The 16663-nt window shown below is 45.5% G+C and overlaps 1 protein-coding gene across 1 annotated transcript in view; it reads left to right on the top strand.

Moving 5' to 3' along the window:
• The window catches only part of LOC134965597 (nicotinamide N-methyltransferase-like), a 108494-nt gene that overhangs the window by 71024 nt on the left and 20807 nt on the right, over positions 1-16663 (top strand). Inside the window, exon 2 of the mRNA XM_063941947.1 lies at positions 738-945. Coding sequence (XP_063798017.1) covers positions 738-945 — 208 coding nt within the window. The remainder of the gene's footprint in view (positions 1-737; positions 946-16663) is intronic.

Genomic DNA, 16663 nt, shown 5'->3' with positions numbered 1-16663 from the left:
AGTGATTTCACTAATATGATTGTTAGTAAATTTGCAATTTGCATTGGTGCCAATGTCATTTTGACAATGGGGGTGATTCAGAGCTGATCGTAGATGTGCTAAATTTAGCAAATCTATGATCAGATTCTCAGAAATGCAGGGGGATGCCCAGCACAGGTCTAGTCTGCCCACATGTCAGGCCCTACCACCCTCATCCCCACAAGGGTACAAAAGCATTGCACAGCGGCGATGATTTTGCGCCTTCTGAGTAGCTCCCTGCCAGTGCTGCACTGGTAATCGGCTACCCATCACGTCCCAGGTCGCAGCGGCTGCGTGTGATGTCACTGTCAAACAGGCAGAGGCAATCGCAGCCCTGAGATGCTTTTAGCATCTCACTAGGCCCCCGTGGGGGAACATGCACAGTTTGCTTGCTGCGCGGGTGCACTCCACAAAAGGCTTCAGACTACTGCTGCCGCTGCAGCCATCCAGTCTGAATTAGGCCCAATGTTTGTTCTGATGGTAATGTGCAGTGATTTGGTCTATGAGGTCGAGGTTGACACATGTTTTACATGCAATTTGGCCCTTAGTAAATTTTCGATCAGCAAAATCGTGGCATTAACAAAAAAAGTGAAATTGATTGAAATCGACTCTTAGTAAATCTCCCCAGGAGTGTTGTATTGTAAGGCAATTGCTTACCCATTGGAGAATAATGCTAAATAACATCTTACACTTTGCTATCACTGTAATCTTCCCTGTAGGTCACATTAAAGGAGACCTTTTGATTGACATCAGTAATGGAGCCTTCATTCATCATCTCCATACAGCCAATCGGTTTTTCAAACAGATCCTTGTGCTGAAGTGCGCTGAGAAATGCATCATGGAACTGAACCGATGGATTAACAAGCGTACAGGAGAGTTTGATTGGTCTCACATATTTACATATATTAAAGTCACAGATGGATACAGGTAACGTATCTGCCTAAACATCCTTCTATTTAAAGGTAAACCCAGTTTCAGTAAATACCAAACTTTTAGCTTGGGCTGAAAAAAATTACCCCTGCTGTTCAGTACATTAATTATTTATCTATTAGCAGTTTCTTATATAGCGCAGCATATTCCGTTGCGCTGTACAATTAGAACAACAGTTATAGAACAAAACTGGGGAAAGACAGACAGACATAGAGGTAGGAAGGCCCTGCTCGCAAGCTTACAATCTATAGGGAAAACCATGCCAGGGCTAGATGGAACTTGTATTGGATATGCATAAATAAGTAAACCAGTTTGCAAACAAAGTCTATGGGGGCGATTCTGACCAGTGGCATCATAACTGGGGTGCAGGTGGTGCGGGCCGCACCAGGGTGTCACCCGCCGAGGGGTGACACCAAAATGCCAGTTCCTGCTCACTGACAGGAGCCGGGTGTTGCATGTAACAATGCCTGAAGCACTCGGCTCCTCCTATAGAGCACTGCAACCACAGCTGTCTCCGGTGGCCGTCCGCATCTACTGGAGTGACGAAAACGAGGTCCAGGACACAAAAGACATGCCCGCTCCTCTTGGGCCATGCCCCCTTACACAGTGCATGGCGCAATGAGTGTCACTATGGTAATAAATGGTCACCATGGTAAAAAAAAGATTGCATGCTACACCTTTATGAATGGCTCAGTCGCACTGGTTATCTCGCCCCATGTGGCTCTAGGGGGCCAGATTTAGGGCCTAATTCAGTAAGGATTGCAAATTCTGCTAAGTTGGATCGCAACCTGAATGAGGCCCTACATCTGTACCCCTAGTGTATGAGTACATAAAATATATATTTTAAACTCATAAAAAAACTCACAAAACAATTTTATATATATATATATATATATATATATATATACATACACTACTCAAAAAAATAAAGGGAACACTAAAATAACACATCCTAGATCTGAATGAATGAAATATTCTTATTAAATACTTTACATAGTTGAATGTGCTGACAACAAAATCACACAAAAAATTATCACATTTATTAAACCATGGAGGTCTGGATTTGGAGTCACACTCAAAATGAAAGTGGAAAAACACACTACGACTTGCAGGAACTGCTGACACACTCCAGCCACATGAGGTCTACCATTGTCTTGCATTAGGAGGAACCCAGGGCCAACCGCACCTGCATATGGTCTCACAAGGGGTCTGAGGATCTCATCTTGGTACCTAATGGCAGTCAGGCTACCTCTGGCGAGCACATGGAGGGCTGTGCGGCCCCCCAAAGAAATGCCACCCCACACCATTACTGATCCACTGCCAAACCGGTCATGCTGGAGGATGTTGCAGGCAGCAGTACATTCTCCTTGGCGTCTCCAGACTCTGTCATATCTGTCACATGTGCTCAGTGAGAACCTGCTTTCATTTGTGAAGAGCACAGGGCACCAGTGGCGAATTTGCCAATCTTGGTGTTCTCTGGCAAATGCCAAACGTCCTGCACGTTGTTGGGCTGTAAGCACAACCCCCACCTGGATGTCGGGCCCTCATACCACCCTCATGGAGTCTGTTTCTGATCGTTTGAGTAGACACATGCACATTTGTGGCTTGCTGGCAGTGCTCCTCCTGTTCCTCCTTGCACAAAGGCGGAGGTAGCGGTCCTGCTGCTGGGTTGTTGCCCTCCTACAGCCTCCTTCATATCTCCTGATGTACTGGCCTGTCTCCTGGTAGCGCCTCCATGCTCTGGACACTACGCTGACAGACACAGCAAACCTTCTTGCCACAGCTCGCATTGATGTGCCATCCTGGATGAGCTGCACTACCTGAGCCACTTGTGTGGGTTGTAGACTCCGTCTCATGCTACCACTAGAGTGAAAGCACCGCCAGCTTTCAAAAGTGACCAAAACATCAGCCAGAAAGCATAGGAGCTGAAAAGTGGTCTGTGGTCACCACCTGCAGAACAACTCTTTTATTGGGGGTGTCTTGCTAATTGCCTATAATTTCCACCTGTTGTATATTCCATTTGCACAACAGCATGTGAAATTGATTGTCAATCAGTGTTGCTTCTTAAGTGGACAGTTTGACTTCACAGAACTGTGATTGACTCTGAGTTACATTGTGTTGTTTAAGTGTTCCCTTTATTTTTTTGAGCAGTGTATATATATATATATATATATATATATATATATATATATATACAGTTGTGCTCATAAGTTTACATACCCTAGCAGAATTTGTGATTTTCTGGCCATTTGTCAGAGAATATGAATGATAACTCACAAACTTTTCTTTCACTCATGGTTAGTGGTTGGGTGAAGGCATTTATTGTCAAACAACTGTGTTTACTCTTTTTAAATCATAATGACAACAGAAACTACCCAAATGACCCTGATCAAAAGTTTACATACCCTGGAAATTTTGGCCTGATAACATGCACATAAGTTGACACAAACGGGTTTGAATGGCTACTAAAGGTAACCATCCTCACCTGTGATCTGTTTGCTTGTAATCAGTGTGTGTGTGTGTGTGTGTGTGTGTGTGTGTGTGTGTGTGTGTGTGTGTGTGTGTGTGTGTGTGTATAAAAGGTCAGTGAGTTTCTGGACTCCTGAAAGACCATTGCATCTTTCATCCAGTGCTGCACTGACGTGTCTGGATTCTGAGTCATGGGGAAAGCAAAAGAATTGTCAAAGGATCTGCGGGAAAAGGTAATTGAACTATATAAAACAGGAAATGGATATAAAAAGATATCCAAGCAATTGAGAATGCCAATCAGCAGTGTTCAAACTCTAATTAAGAAGTGGAAAATTAGGGATTCTGTGGAAACCAAATCACGGTCAGGTAGACCAACAAAAATTTCAGCCACAACTGCCAGGAAAATTGTTCAGGATGCAAAGAAAAATCCACAAATAACTTCAGCTGCAATACAGGATTCTCTGAAAAAAAGTGGTGTGGTTGTTTCAAGATGCACAATAAGGAGGCATTTGGAGGCATTTGAAGAAAAATGGGCTGCATGGTCAAATCACCAGAAGAAAGCCATTACTACGCAAACGCCACAAAGCATCCCGCTTACAATACTCCAAACAGCACAGAGACAAGCCTCAAAACTTCTGGAACAAAATCATTTGGAGTGATGAGACCAAAATTAAACTTTTTGGCCACAACCATAAACGTTACATTTGGAGAGGAGTCAACAAGGCCTATGATGAAAGGTACACCATTCCTACTTTGAAACACGGAGGTGGATCGCTGATGTTTTGGGGATGTGTGAGCTACAAAGGCACTGGAAACTTGGTCAAAATTAATGGCAAGATGAATGCAGCATGTTATAAGAAAATACTGGAGGATAATTTGCACTCATCAGCCCGGAAGCTGTGCATGGGACATACTTGGACTTTCCAACATGACAATGATCCAAAACTCAAGGCCAAGTCGACCTGTCATTGGCTACAGTGAAGGTTCTGGAGTGGCCATCTCAGTCTCCTGACCTCAATATCATTGAGCCACTCTGGGGAGATCTCAAACGTGCAGTTCATGCAAGACAGCCCAAGAATTTACAGGAACTGGAGGCATTTTGCCAAGAAGAATGGGCAGCATCTGAGAAAATAGAGAGCCTCATCCACAACTACCACAAAAGACTTCAAGCTGTCACTGATGTTAAAGGGGGCAATACACGGTATTAAGAACTGGGGTATGTAAACTTTTGATCAGGGTCATTTGGGCAGTTTCTGTTGTCATTATGATTTAAAAAGAGTAAACACAGTTGTTTGACAATAAATGGCTTCACCCAACCACTGACCATGAGTGAAAGAAAAGTTTGTGAGTTATCATTCATATTCTCTGACAAATGGCCAGAAAATCACAAATTCTGCTAGGATATGTAAACTTATGAGCACAACTGTATATATATATTAGTGATGTGCACTGGAAATTTTTTGTGTTTTGTGTTTTAGTTTTGCACTCATGGCCGTGTTTTGGATTCGGAAAGCGTTTTGGCAAAACCTCTCTTAAAATTTTTTGGCGGATTCGAATGTGTTTTGGATTCGGGTGTTGTTTTTTTCAAAAACCCCTCAAAAACAGCTTAAAACATAGAATTTGGGGGTAATTTTGATCCTATATTATTATTAATCTCAATAACCATAATTTCCACTCATTTCCAGTCTTTTCTGAACACCTCATACCTCACAATATTATTTTTAGTCCTAAAATTTGCACCGAGGTCGCTGGATGACTAAACTAAGCGACCCAAGTGGCCAGCACAAACACCTGGCCCATCTAGGAGTGGCACTGCAGTGTCAGAAAGGATGGCACTTAAAAAAAATTGTCTCCAAACATCACATGATGCAAAGATAAATAAAATAAAAAAGAGGTGCAAGATGGAATTGTCCGTGGACCCTCCCACCCACCCCTATGTTGTAGAAATAGGACATGCACACTTTAACAAACCCATCATTTCAGCGACAGGGTCTGCCACATGACTGTGGCTGAAATGACTGGTTGGTTTGGGCCCCCACCAAAAAAAGAAGCAATCAATCTCTCCTTGCTCAAACTGGCTCTACAGAGGCAAGATGTCCACCTCATCATCATCCTTCAATTCCTCACCCCTTTCACTGTGTACATCCCGCTCCTCACAGATTATTAATTTGTCCCCACTGGAATCCACTATCACAGGTCCCTGTGTACGTTCTGGAGGCAATTGCTGGTGAATGTCTCCACGGAGGAATTGATTATAATTCATTTTGATGAACATCATCTTCTCCACATTTTATGGAAGTAACCTCGTACACCGATCGCTGACAAGGTGACCGGCTGCACTTAGGTAAAATAAATCCAGTTTGTGCAAGGGCCTCCAAATTGCCTCTTTTTCCTGCCAGTATACGTATGGACTGTCTGACATGTCTACTTGTATGCTGTCACTCATATATTCTTTCAATGGTGACAGAATCATATGCAGTGACAGTAGACGACATGTCAGTAATCGTTGGCAGGTCCTTCAGTCCGATCCAGATGTCAGTTTTCGCTCCTGACTGCCCTGCATCACCGCCAGCGGGTGGTTTTGGAAATCTGATCCTTTTACTTGCATCTCTAGTGGCAGGAGAAAATGAAGGAGGAGCTGTTGGTGGGTCACGTTCCGCTTGACTTGGCAAGTGTCTCACCAGCAGTTCTTTGAACATGTGCAGACTTGTGTCTACCGGAAAGAGAGATACAACGTAGGCTTTAAACCTAGGATCGAGCACGGTGGCCAAAATGTAGTGCTCTGATTTCAACAGATTGACCTCCCGTGAATCCTGGTTAAGCGAATTAAGGGCTCCATCCACAAGTCCCACATGCCTAGCGGAATCGCTCCTATTTAGCGCCTCCTTCAATCTCTCCAGCTGCTTATGCAAAAGCCTGATGAGGGGAATGACCTGACTCAGGCTGGCAGTGTCTGAACTGACTTCACATGTGGCAAGTTCAAGGGTTGCAGAACCTTGCACAACGTCTAAATCATTCTCCACTGCGCTTGAGTCAGGTGCATTCCCCATCCTTTGCCTATATCGTAGGCAGATGTATAGGCTTAAATGGCCTTTTGCTGCTCCTCCATCCTCTGAAGCCTATAGAAGGTTGAATTCCACCTCGTTACCGCCTCTTGCTTCAGATGATGGCCTGGCAGATTCAGGAGTGTTTGCTGGTGCTCCAGTCTTCGGCACGCGGTGGCTGAATGCCGAAAGTGGCCTGCAATTGTTCGGGCCATGACAGCATCTCTTGCACGCCCCTGTCGTTTTTTATAAAATTCTGCACCACCAAATTCATTGTATGTGCAAAACATGGGACGTGCTGGAATTTGCCCACATGTAATTCACGCACAATATTGGTGGCGTTGTCCGATGTCACAAATCCCCAGGAGAGTCCAATTGAGGTAAGCCAATCTGCGATGATGTTCCTCAGTTTCCGTAAGAGGTTGTCAGCTGTGTGCCTCTTATGGAATGCGGTGATACAAAGCGTAGCCTGCCTAGGAACGAGTTGGCGTTTGTGAGATGCTGCTACTGGTGCCGCCGCTGCTGTTGTTGCTGCGGGAGGCAATACATCTACCCAGTTGGCTGTCACAGTCATATAGTCCTGAGGCTGCCCTGCTCCACTTGTCCACATGTCCGTGGTTAAGTGGACATTGGGTACGACTGCATTTTTTAGGACACTGGTACCTCAAGAAATTCTCTAAATCCCTATGAACTAACGCTGGATACCGGACGCACGTCTAACACCAACACAGCTGCCAAGGCCTGAGTTATCCGCTATGCAACAGGATGACTGCTGTGATATTTCATCTTCCTCACAAAAGACTGTTGGACAGTCAATTGCTTACTGGAAGTAGTACATGTGGTCTTCCGATTTCCCCTCTAGGATGATGATCGACTCCCAGCAGCAACAACAGCAGTGCCAGCAGCAGTAGACATTACACTCAAGGATCCATCGGAGGAATCCCAGTCAGGAGAGGACTCATCAGACTTGCCAGTGACATGGCCTGCAGGACTTTTGGCTGTCCAGTCTAAGGAGGAAATTGACACTGAGGGAGTTGTTGGTGTGGTTTGCAGGAGCTTGGGTACAAGAGGAAGTGATTTAGTTGTCAGTGGACTGCTTCCGCTGTCACCCAAAGTTTTTGAACTTGTCAATTACTTCTGATGAATGCGCTCCAGGTGACGTATAAGGGAGGATGTTCCTAGGTGGCTAACGTCCTTACCCGTACTTATTACAGATTGACAAAGGCAACACACGGCTGGACACCAGTTGTCCGCATTTCTGTTGAAATAAATCCACACCGAAGAGGTGATTTTTTTGGTATTTTTACCAGGTATGTCAATGGCCTTATTCATCACATGGACAACAGGTGTCTCCCCGGGTGCCTGACTTAAACAAACCACCTCACCATCAGAATCCTCCTTGTCAATTTCCTCCTCAGTGCCAGCAACACCCATATCCTCATCCTGGTGTTCTTCAACAATGACATCTTCAATTTGAATATCAGGAACTGGACTGTGGGTGCTCCTTCCAGCACTTGCAGGGGGCGTGCAAATGGTGGAAGGACCCACCTCTTCCCGTCCAGTGTTGGGAAGGTCAGGCATTGCAACTGACACAATTGGACTCTCCTTGGGGATTTGTGATTTAGAAGAACGCACAGTTCTTTGCTGTGTTTTTTCCAGCTTAACTCTTTTCATTTTTCTAGTGGGAGGATGAGTGCTTCCATCCTCATGTGAAGTTGAACCACTAGCCATGAACGCAGGCCAGGGCCTCAGCCGTTCCTTGCCACTCTGTGTCGTAAATGGCACATTGGCAAGTTTACGCTTCTCCTCAGACGCTTTTAATTTAGATTTTTGGATCATCATTTTACTGAACTTTTGCTTCTTCGATTTTACACGCTCTCTACTATGACATTGGGCATCGGCCTTGGCAGACGACGTTGATGGCATTTCATTGTCTCTGCCATGACTAGTGGCAGCAGCTTCAGCACTAGGTGGAAGTGGATCTTGATCTTTCCCTATTTTACCCTCCACATTTTTGTTCTCCATTTTTTAATGTGTGGAATTATATGCCAGTAATAATATTATATCAATAGCAATGGCCTACTGTACTGTACTACTATATACTGCTCACAACAATGCAGCACAGATATGGATACTAGAAGTGACACGGAGCTGCAAGATACAGCAATGGCCTACTGTACTGTACTACAATATACTGGTGGTCACCAAAATGCTGCACTGTACTACTATATACTGCTCACAACAATGCAGCACAGATATGGATACTAGAAGTGACACGGAGCTGCAAGATACAGCAATGGTCTACTGTACTGTACTACTATATACTGGTATACTGGTCTTCACCAAAATGCTGCACTGTACTACAATATACTGCTCACAACAATGCAGCACAGATATGGATACTAGAAGTGACATGGAGCTGCAAGATACAGCAATGGCCTACTGTATTGTACTATTATATACTGGTGGTCACCAAAATGCTGCACTATACTACTATATACTGCTCACAACAATGCAGCACAGATATGGATACTAGAGGTGACACGGAGCAGCAAGATACAGCAATGGCCTACTGTACTATACAACTATATACTGTGGCCACCAAAATGCTGCACTGTACTACTATATACTGCTCCCAACAATGCAGCACAGATATGGATACTTGAAGTGACACGGAGCTGCAAGATACAGCAATGGCCTACTGTACTGTACAACTATATACTGTGGCCACCAAAATGCTGCACTGTACTACTATATACTGCTCCCAACAATGCAGCACAGATATGGATACTTGAAGTGACACGAAGCTGCAAGATACAGCAATGGCCTACTGTACTGTACAACTATATACTGGTGGTCACCAAAAAGCTGCACTGTACTACTATATACTGCTCAAAACAATGCAGCACAGATATGGATACTAGAAGTGACACGGAGCTGCAAGATACAGCAATGGCCTACTGTACTGGACTACTATATACTGGTGGTCACCAAAATGCTGCACTGTACTACTATTTACTGCTCACAACAATGCAGCACAGATATGGATACTTAAAGTGACACGGAGCTGCAAGGTTCAGCAATGGCCTACTGTACTGTACAACTATATACTGGTGGTCACCAAAATGCTGCACTGTACTACTATATACTGCTCACAACAATGCAGCACAGATATAGATACTTGAAGTGACACGGAGCTGCAAGATACAGCAATGGCCTACTGTACTGTACAACTATATACTGGTGGTCACCAAAATGCTGCACTGTGCTACTATATACTGCTCACAACAATGCAGCACAGATATGGATACTTAAAGTGACACGGAGCTGCAAGATACAGCAATGGCCTACTGCACTGTACTACTATATAATATATACTGGTCACACAACAATTCGGCAGATATTGAGTACTGATCAGGATACTGTCTTGAACTGAGTCTAACATGGAGCTGCAAGATACAGCAATGGCCTACTGTACTGTACTACTAATATACTGGTGGTCACCACAATGCAGCACACTGAGCACAGATAATTGCAACACACTGAGCACAGATATGGAGCTTTTCAGGCAGAGAACGTAGCCACGTCCTCTCCGCTCAATCTCCAATGCACGAGTGAAAATGGCGGCGACGCGTGGCTCTTTATATGGAATACGAATCTCGCGAGAATCCGACAGCGGGAAGATGATGTTCGGCCTCGTTCGGGTTAACCGAGCAAGGCGGGAAGATCCGAGGCTGACTCGGACCCGTGTAAAATACGTGAAGTTCGGGGGGGTTCGGATCTCAACAAACCGAACCCGCTCATCTCTAATATATATATATATATCCTATAGCAGGGACGGACTGGGTCTCTGATATGGCCCCTGCATGTGTAACAAGCGCGCATGTCACAGGGGTGTGCGCGTATGTATCAGGGGGCGTGGAGATGACGCACGCTGCGAGTCAGGAGGGTGTGGACTCGCAGTACGCCTCCATTACTGTGGTAACAGACGTCCCGGGGGCGCACGCGGACATGTCTCACGCGGACTCGCGGCATGATCCCATTATAATGCAAACGCACTGATCAGAGAGCAAGAGGCTGCACTGTGTGCGCCCTTTTTGGCTCTCTGTGGGACCAGACCGGCCCACCTGCCCATTGGCCCTTCTGGAATATGCCTGAATTGCCAGATGGGCAGTCCAGCCCAGTCCTATAATAAGAACAATAGCAAATTCATCAAAGTACTAAGGGGGTAATTCAGAATTGATTGTAGATGTGCTAAATTTAGCACATCTACGATCAGTTTCACAGACATGCGGGGGGATGCCCAGCACAGGGCTAGTCTGCCCCGCATGTCTGGCTCTGCCTTCCCCCCAGCACAGGTACACAAGCATTGCTCTTCTACCTGAGGAGTAGCTCCCTACCAGTGCAGATCCTGCGCGCTGGCAGGGAACTACTCGCCACATCCTGAAACACAGCGGCTGCGTGTGATGTCACGCAGCCACCATGGCCAGCCCCCACAATAGTCCGGACATGCATCTGTTGTCCAGACCGCACCCCATCAATGGCATTCTAACGCCGTTGGCACGCCTCTTCCTGCCATGCGATCGCCTCTGCCTATCAGTCAGAGGCAATCGCACCAGTGAGATGCTAATAGCATTTCACTGGGCTCCCTGGGTGGAGTGCGCACTCCACGAAAAGTTTCAGACTGAGATCGCTGCCCCTGCAGCGATCAAGTCTGATTTACCCCCTAAGAAATTTTCCACATAAGCGTATAATTGCATTATTTCACATTACATAATTACAAATAATATTGCAGGAATAACATTTATTGGAAGTTTAAATCTTTAGATGTCATAAAAATGTAGATCAGTTCGTCAAGAACCACATTTACATTAAGAGCTAAAATTCCTATACTAGATATGGGACCTTATTAAGCTTCAATTGCAGTTTTGCTAAAATATCAAAACCGCAACTGGCTGCAATCACATGCTGGGGGCCTCCCAGCACAGGGCAAGGCCTCCCAGCATGCTAATGGTCGGCAGTGATGCGATCGCAAGACAATTGTGAACGCATTGCTGATTTGTGGAAGCCCCAGTCAGTCAGGCTGCAAAGGCAGATGCAGGGCAGTACATTTTTGGGGTTAAAATTGGATGTGTGTGACATCAAGCGGCCACCAAGAACCCACCCCCATTTCCCACGGCACACCCGCCCAATGCTAGTCAATGCCTCTGCAACGCTGTGTTGCTGACCCATTCCACCCCGCAAACGCCTCTGCCTATAAATCAGGCAAAGGCATTTTCAGCAATGCGATCGCATTCTCCCGACCATGCAGGCGCAGAACAGGACCTGCATGTGCGCACTAAACCTTAATTTGGGAATACATGATTGCACCGCAGATGTCATGGATGGTGAATGAGGTCCATGATTAATGGCTGAGAATCATAGGGATAAATGGAAAGGAAGGAGGGCTATAGAGTTTACCAATATTACGCTACTTAAAATTTTGCAGCTAAATCAATACAATTTTGACAATATGCACAATCTGTAGGATATTACATTTGGCCCACAATGATTATTGATTCACCAATTAGTATTGTAACCAATCAGTATTGATGTAACATTTATAATTTGCATACTCTAAAAGTTTACAGAGCATCTGATTGTTTGCCATGGGCAACTACTCCACTGGCACACTTTTATCACTGCTTATTATTAGAGATGAGCGGGTTTGGTTGTCTGAGAAATGAACCCCATTTGCGCACGCAGGGGGGTTTAAGAGTAGCCGGAAAACCCCCCGTGCCCACCAATCCATCGGAGATATATATATATATATATATATATTTTTTTTTTTTATGGAGCGGAGCACAGGAGGAAGCTCTGTCCATAACGTAGCAGAGGTGCCTCCTTGTACATGAGATGAGAATCCGCTTGGTGAATGTAGAGGGAGCTGCAGCGAGCAGCTCCGCACAATCACTTCCACTTCCCCTGGGGCTGGCCGCTGGACTGGCCGAGTGAGAGACAGTGGCTGTCCCCCTTTACTCTGGTGAGTGTTTCACTGTGTGTGTGAGGAAGCGGGAGAAGTACCGCAGAGGAGGGTGGTGGCGGGAGGGGGGGAAGCAGGCATCTTTAATATATGATGCCGGCTGCTTGAGGGCCACACTCTCTAATGTCCCACCAGCTTGCGGGGGGGGGGGGGGGGGTGGCAACGTCTATAAAAATTGATAGTGGCAGTGTTTTATTTTTGTATGAAAGAGGTGAATGTGTTTGTAAGTGTGCTGTGTGTTTATGTGTGTTTTTATGCTGTGTGAATATTTATGCTGTGTGTGTATGCATCCCATTTGTGTGCATGTCCGGTGTGTTTGTAAGTATGCTGGGTGTAGGTGTGTTACATATATATATATATATATATATATATATATATAAATCTCTCCTTGTACCACCAAAGGTAAAAAACACATGTGTATATCTATCTATCTATCTATCTATCTATCTATCTATCTGGCTTGGGTACGGCTTACCGGAGCTTGGAATCATGACGGCCGGCATACCGACTGCAGGATCCCGTCAGCAGAATGCCAGCAGGGGAATTGAGCGCAACGAAGCCCCTTGCGGGCTCGCTGCGCTCGCCACTCTGCAGAGTCAGTGGCGACCAGCTGTTGTCACCACAGGTTCTGTTCCCACTCTATGGGTGGACACCCACAAGTGGGAAAAGTCCCTGCTAGTCGGCATGCCGACTGTCGGGATTTAGAGGGTGGCTCCTGACTGCCTGTCACATAACTACATCCCATTTATCTATATACTGTGTGTATGTATATATATATATATATATATATATATATACACACACACACACAGAAACTCCCCCCCCCAAAAAAAAAAAAAAAATCCTGCGTTTGCCCCTGAACCCTACCGAACTTCACGTCCCGAGCTCGGATCCGAGTCCGGCTCGGGTTTTACCGACAGACTCGTAAACCAGAACGAGGCAAAACGTCATCATCCCGCTGTCGGATTCTCATGGGTTTTGGATTCCATATAAGGAGCCATGTGTCGTCCGCCATTTTAACTCTGGAATTGGAGAGTGTAGCAAGAGGACGTGTCTCTGTTCTCATTGTCTGTGCGGGAAAGTGTGCTAGCGATTCCAGCGATGTCTTATGCTGCTCAGTAAAGTGTAGTGTCTTCTTATGCTGCATCAGTCCAGTCACAATGGTGGTGTCCTCTGCTGCCATATGTCCAGTGTAGCTGTATAAGTCCACTGCAGTGGTGCTGTGTTGTCCTGCATCAGTACATTGATAGTGTCTTGTGCAGCATCGGTCCAGTCACAGTGGTGGTGTCCTCTGCTGCCATACATCCAGTGCTGCTGTATAAGTCTAGTCCAGTCCAGTGGTGCTGTGTTGTTCTGCATTAGTACAATGGTGGTGTCCCTGTGCTGCCATATAAGCCCAGGGGTACTGCCGTATAAGTCCTGGGGTACTGACGTATAAGTCTTGGGGTACTGCTGTATAAGTCCAGTACAGTGGTGCAGCTGTATAAGTCTAGGGGTACTGCCATATAAGTCTTGGAGTACTGCTGTATAAGTCTTGGGGTAATGCTGTATAAGTCCAATACAGTGGTGCAGCTGTATAAGTCTTGGGGTACTGCCATACAAGTCCAGTACAGTGGTGCAGCTGTATAAGTCTAGGGGTACTGCCATATAAGTCTTGGAGTACTGCTGCCTAAGTCTTGGGGTACTGCCTTATAAGTCAAGTACAGTGGTGCAGCTGTATAAGTCTAGGGGTACTGCCGTATAAGTCTAGGGGTACTGCCATATAAGTCCAGTACAGTGGTGCAGCTGTATATGTTCAGGGGTACTGCCTTATAAGTCTAGCGGTACTGCTGTAAAAGTCTTGGAGTACTGCCGTATAAGTCCAGTACAGTGGCGCAGCTGTATAAGTCTAGGGGTATTGTCGCATCATACTCAGTGTTATTCCGTATAGGTCCAGTACAGTGGTGCAGCTGTATAAGTCTAAGGGTATTGTCGTATCATTCTCAGGGTTATTCCGCATAAGTCCAGTACAGTGGTGCAGCTGTATAAGTCTAGGGGCATTGTCGTATTATTCTCAGGGTTATTCTGTATAAGTCCAGTACAGTGGTGTAACTGTATAAGTTCAGGGGTACTGCCATATAAGTCTTGGGATACTGCTGTATAAGTCTTGGGGTACTGCCATATACAGTAAGTCCAGTACAGTAGTTCAGCTGTATAAGTTTAGTGATACTGTCGTACAAGTCTAGGGGTACTGCCGTATAAGTCCAGTACAGTGGTGCAGGTGTATAAGTTCTGGGGCACTGCTGTAAAAGTCTTGGGCTACTGCCGTTTAAGTCCAGGACAGTGGTGCAGCTGTATAAGTCTAGGGGTACTGCCATATAAGTTTAGTAGTACTGCCATATAAGTTCAGTACAGTGGTCAGCTGTATAAGTTCAAGAGTACTGCCGTATAAGTCTAGGAGTACTACCGTGTAAGTTTTGGGGTACTGCTGTAGAAGTTTAGTACAGTGGTGCAGCTGTATAAGTTCAGGGGTACTGCTGTATAAGTCTCAGGGTACTGCCATATAAATCCAGTACAGTGGTGCAGCTGTATAAGTTCAGTGGTACTGCTGTATAAGTCCAGTACAGTGGTGCAGCTGTATAAGACTTGGGGTACTGCTGTATAAGTCTAGGGGTACTGCCATATAAGTCTCAGGGTACTGCTGTAATAGTCCAGTACAGTGGTGCTGCTGTATAAGTTCAGGGGTACTGCTGTATTAGTCCAGTACAGTGGTGCAGCTGTATAAGTCTAGGGGTACTGCCATATAAGTCTCGGGGTACTGCCGTAATAGTCCAGTACAGTGGTACAGCTGTATAAGTTCAGGGGTACTGCTGTATAAGTCCAGTACAGTGGTGCAGCTGTATAAGTCTAGGGGTACTGCCATATAAGTCTCGGGGTACTGCCTTAATAGTCCAGTACAGTGGTGCAGCTGTATAAGTTCCGGGGTACTGCTGTATAAGTCCAGTACAGTGGTGCAGCTGTATAAGTTTAGGGGTACTGCCGTATAAGTCCAGGGGTGCTGACGTATAATGAACATTTATTGGCAAGCTGCTCAATCAGATTGTGATGTCACTCAGGTGCTAAAATGGAAGGGTAATTCTGGGTAAGAGAAAAACATTTTGCTATCCCTTATGCACACTGAGTGAGAAATAACACTACATAATAATCAGATAATACAGAGATCTTAGTTGCGTATAGCTGCAGATATAGGGCTAAGATCCAGGCCGAACAGCAAGGCGTCTCTGTCCCTGGGGGTCCATAATACTATGTGTGGATATGGGGTGCGGGACCCCATTATGTCGGCACAGGCCGGCAATCCCCCAGGGGAGACTGCTGTATAAGTCTTGGGGTACTGCCGTATAAGTCCAGTACAGTTTTGCTGCTGTATAAGTCTAGGGGTACTGCCATAAAAGTGTAGGGGTACTGCCGTATAAGTCCAGTACAGTGACACAGCTGTATATGTTCAGGTGTACTGCCTTATAAGTCTAGCAGTACTGCTGTATAAGTGTTAGGGTACTGCCATATAAGTTCAGTACAGTGGTGCAGCTGTATAAGTCTAAGGGTATTGGCGTATAAGTCTCAGGGTTATTCTGTACAAATCCAGTACAGTGGTGCAGTTGTATAAGTTCAGGGGTACTGCCGTATAAGTCTTGGGGTACTGCCATATAAGTTTTGGGGTACTGCAATTTAAGTCCAGTACAGTGGTGCAGCTGTATAAGTTTTCGGGTACTGCAGTAAAAGTTTTGGGGTACTGCCGTATAAGTCCAGTACAGTGGTGCAGCTGTATAAGTTCTGGGGTAATGCCATATAAGTCTTGGGTTACTGCCATATAAGTTAAGTACAGTGGTGCAGCTGTAAAAGTTTAGGGTTACTGCCGTATAAGTCTAGGGGAACTGCCGTAAAAGTCTTGGGGTACTGCCTTATAAGTCCAGTACAGTGGTGCAGCTGTAAAAGTTTAGGGGTACTGCCGTATAAGTCTTGGGAACTGCTGTAAAAGTCTTGGGGTACTGCCTTATAAGTCCAGTACAGTGGTGCAGCTGTATAAGTCTAGGGGTATTGTCATATCATTCTCAGTGTTATTCCGTATAGGTCCAGTACAGTGGTGCAGCTGTATAAGTCTAAGGGTATTGTCGTATCATTCTCAGGGTTATTCCGTATAAGT

Source organism: Pseudophryne corroboree, chromosome 10 (assembly GCF_028390025.1).
Source record: "Pseudophryne corroboree isolate aPseCor3 chromosome 10, aPseCor3.hap2, whole genome shotgun sequence".
In the NCBI taxonomy this organism is placed as follows: Eukaryota; Metazoa; Chordata; class Amphibia; order Anura; family Myobatrachidae; genus Pseudophryne; species Pseudophryne corroboree.
This window is presented reverse-complemented; position numbering and strand designations above follow the sequence as displayed.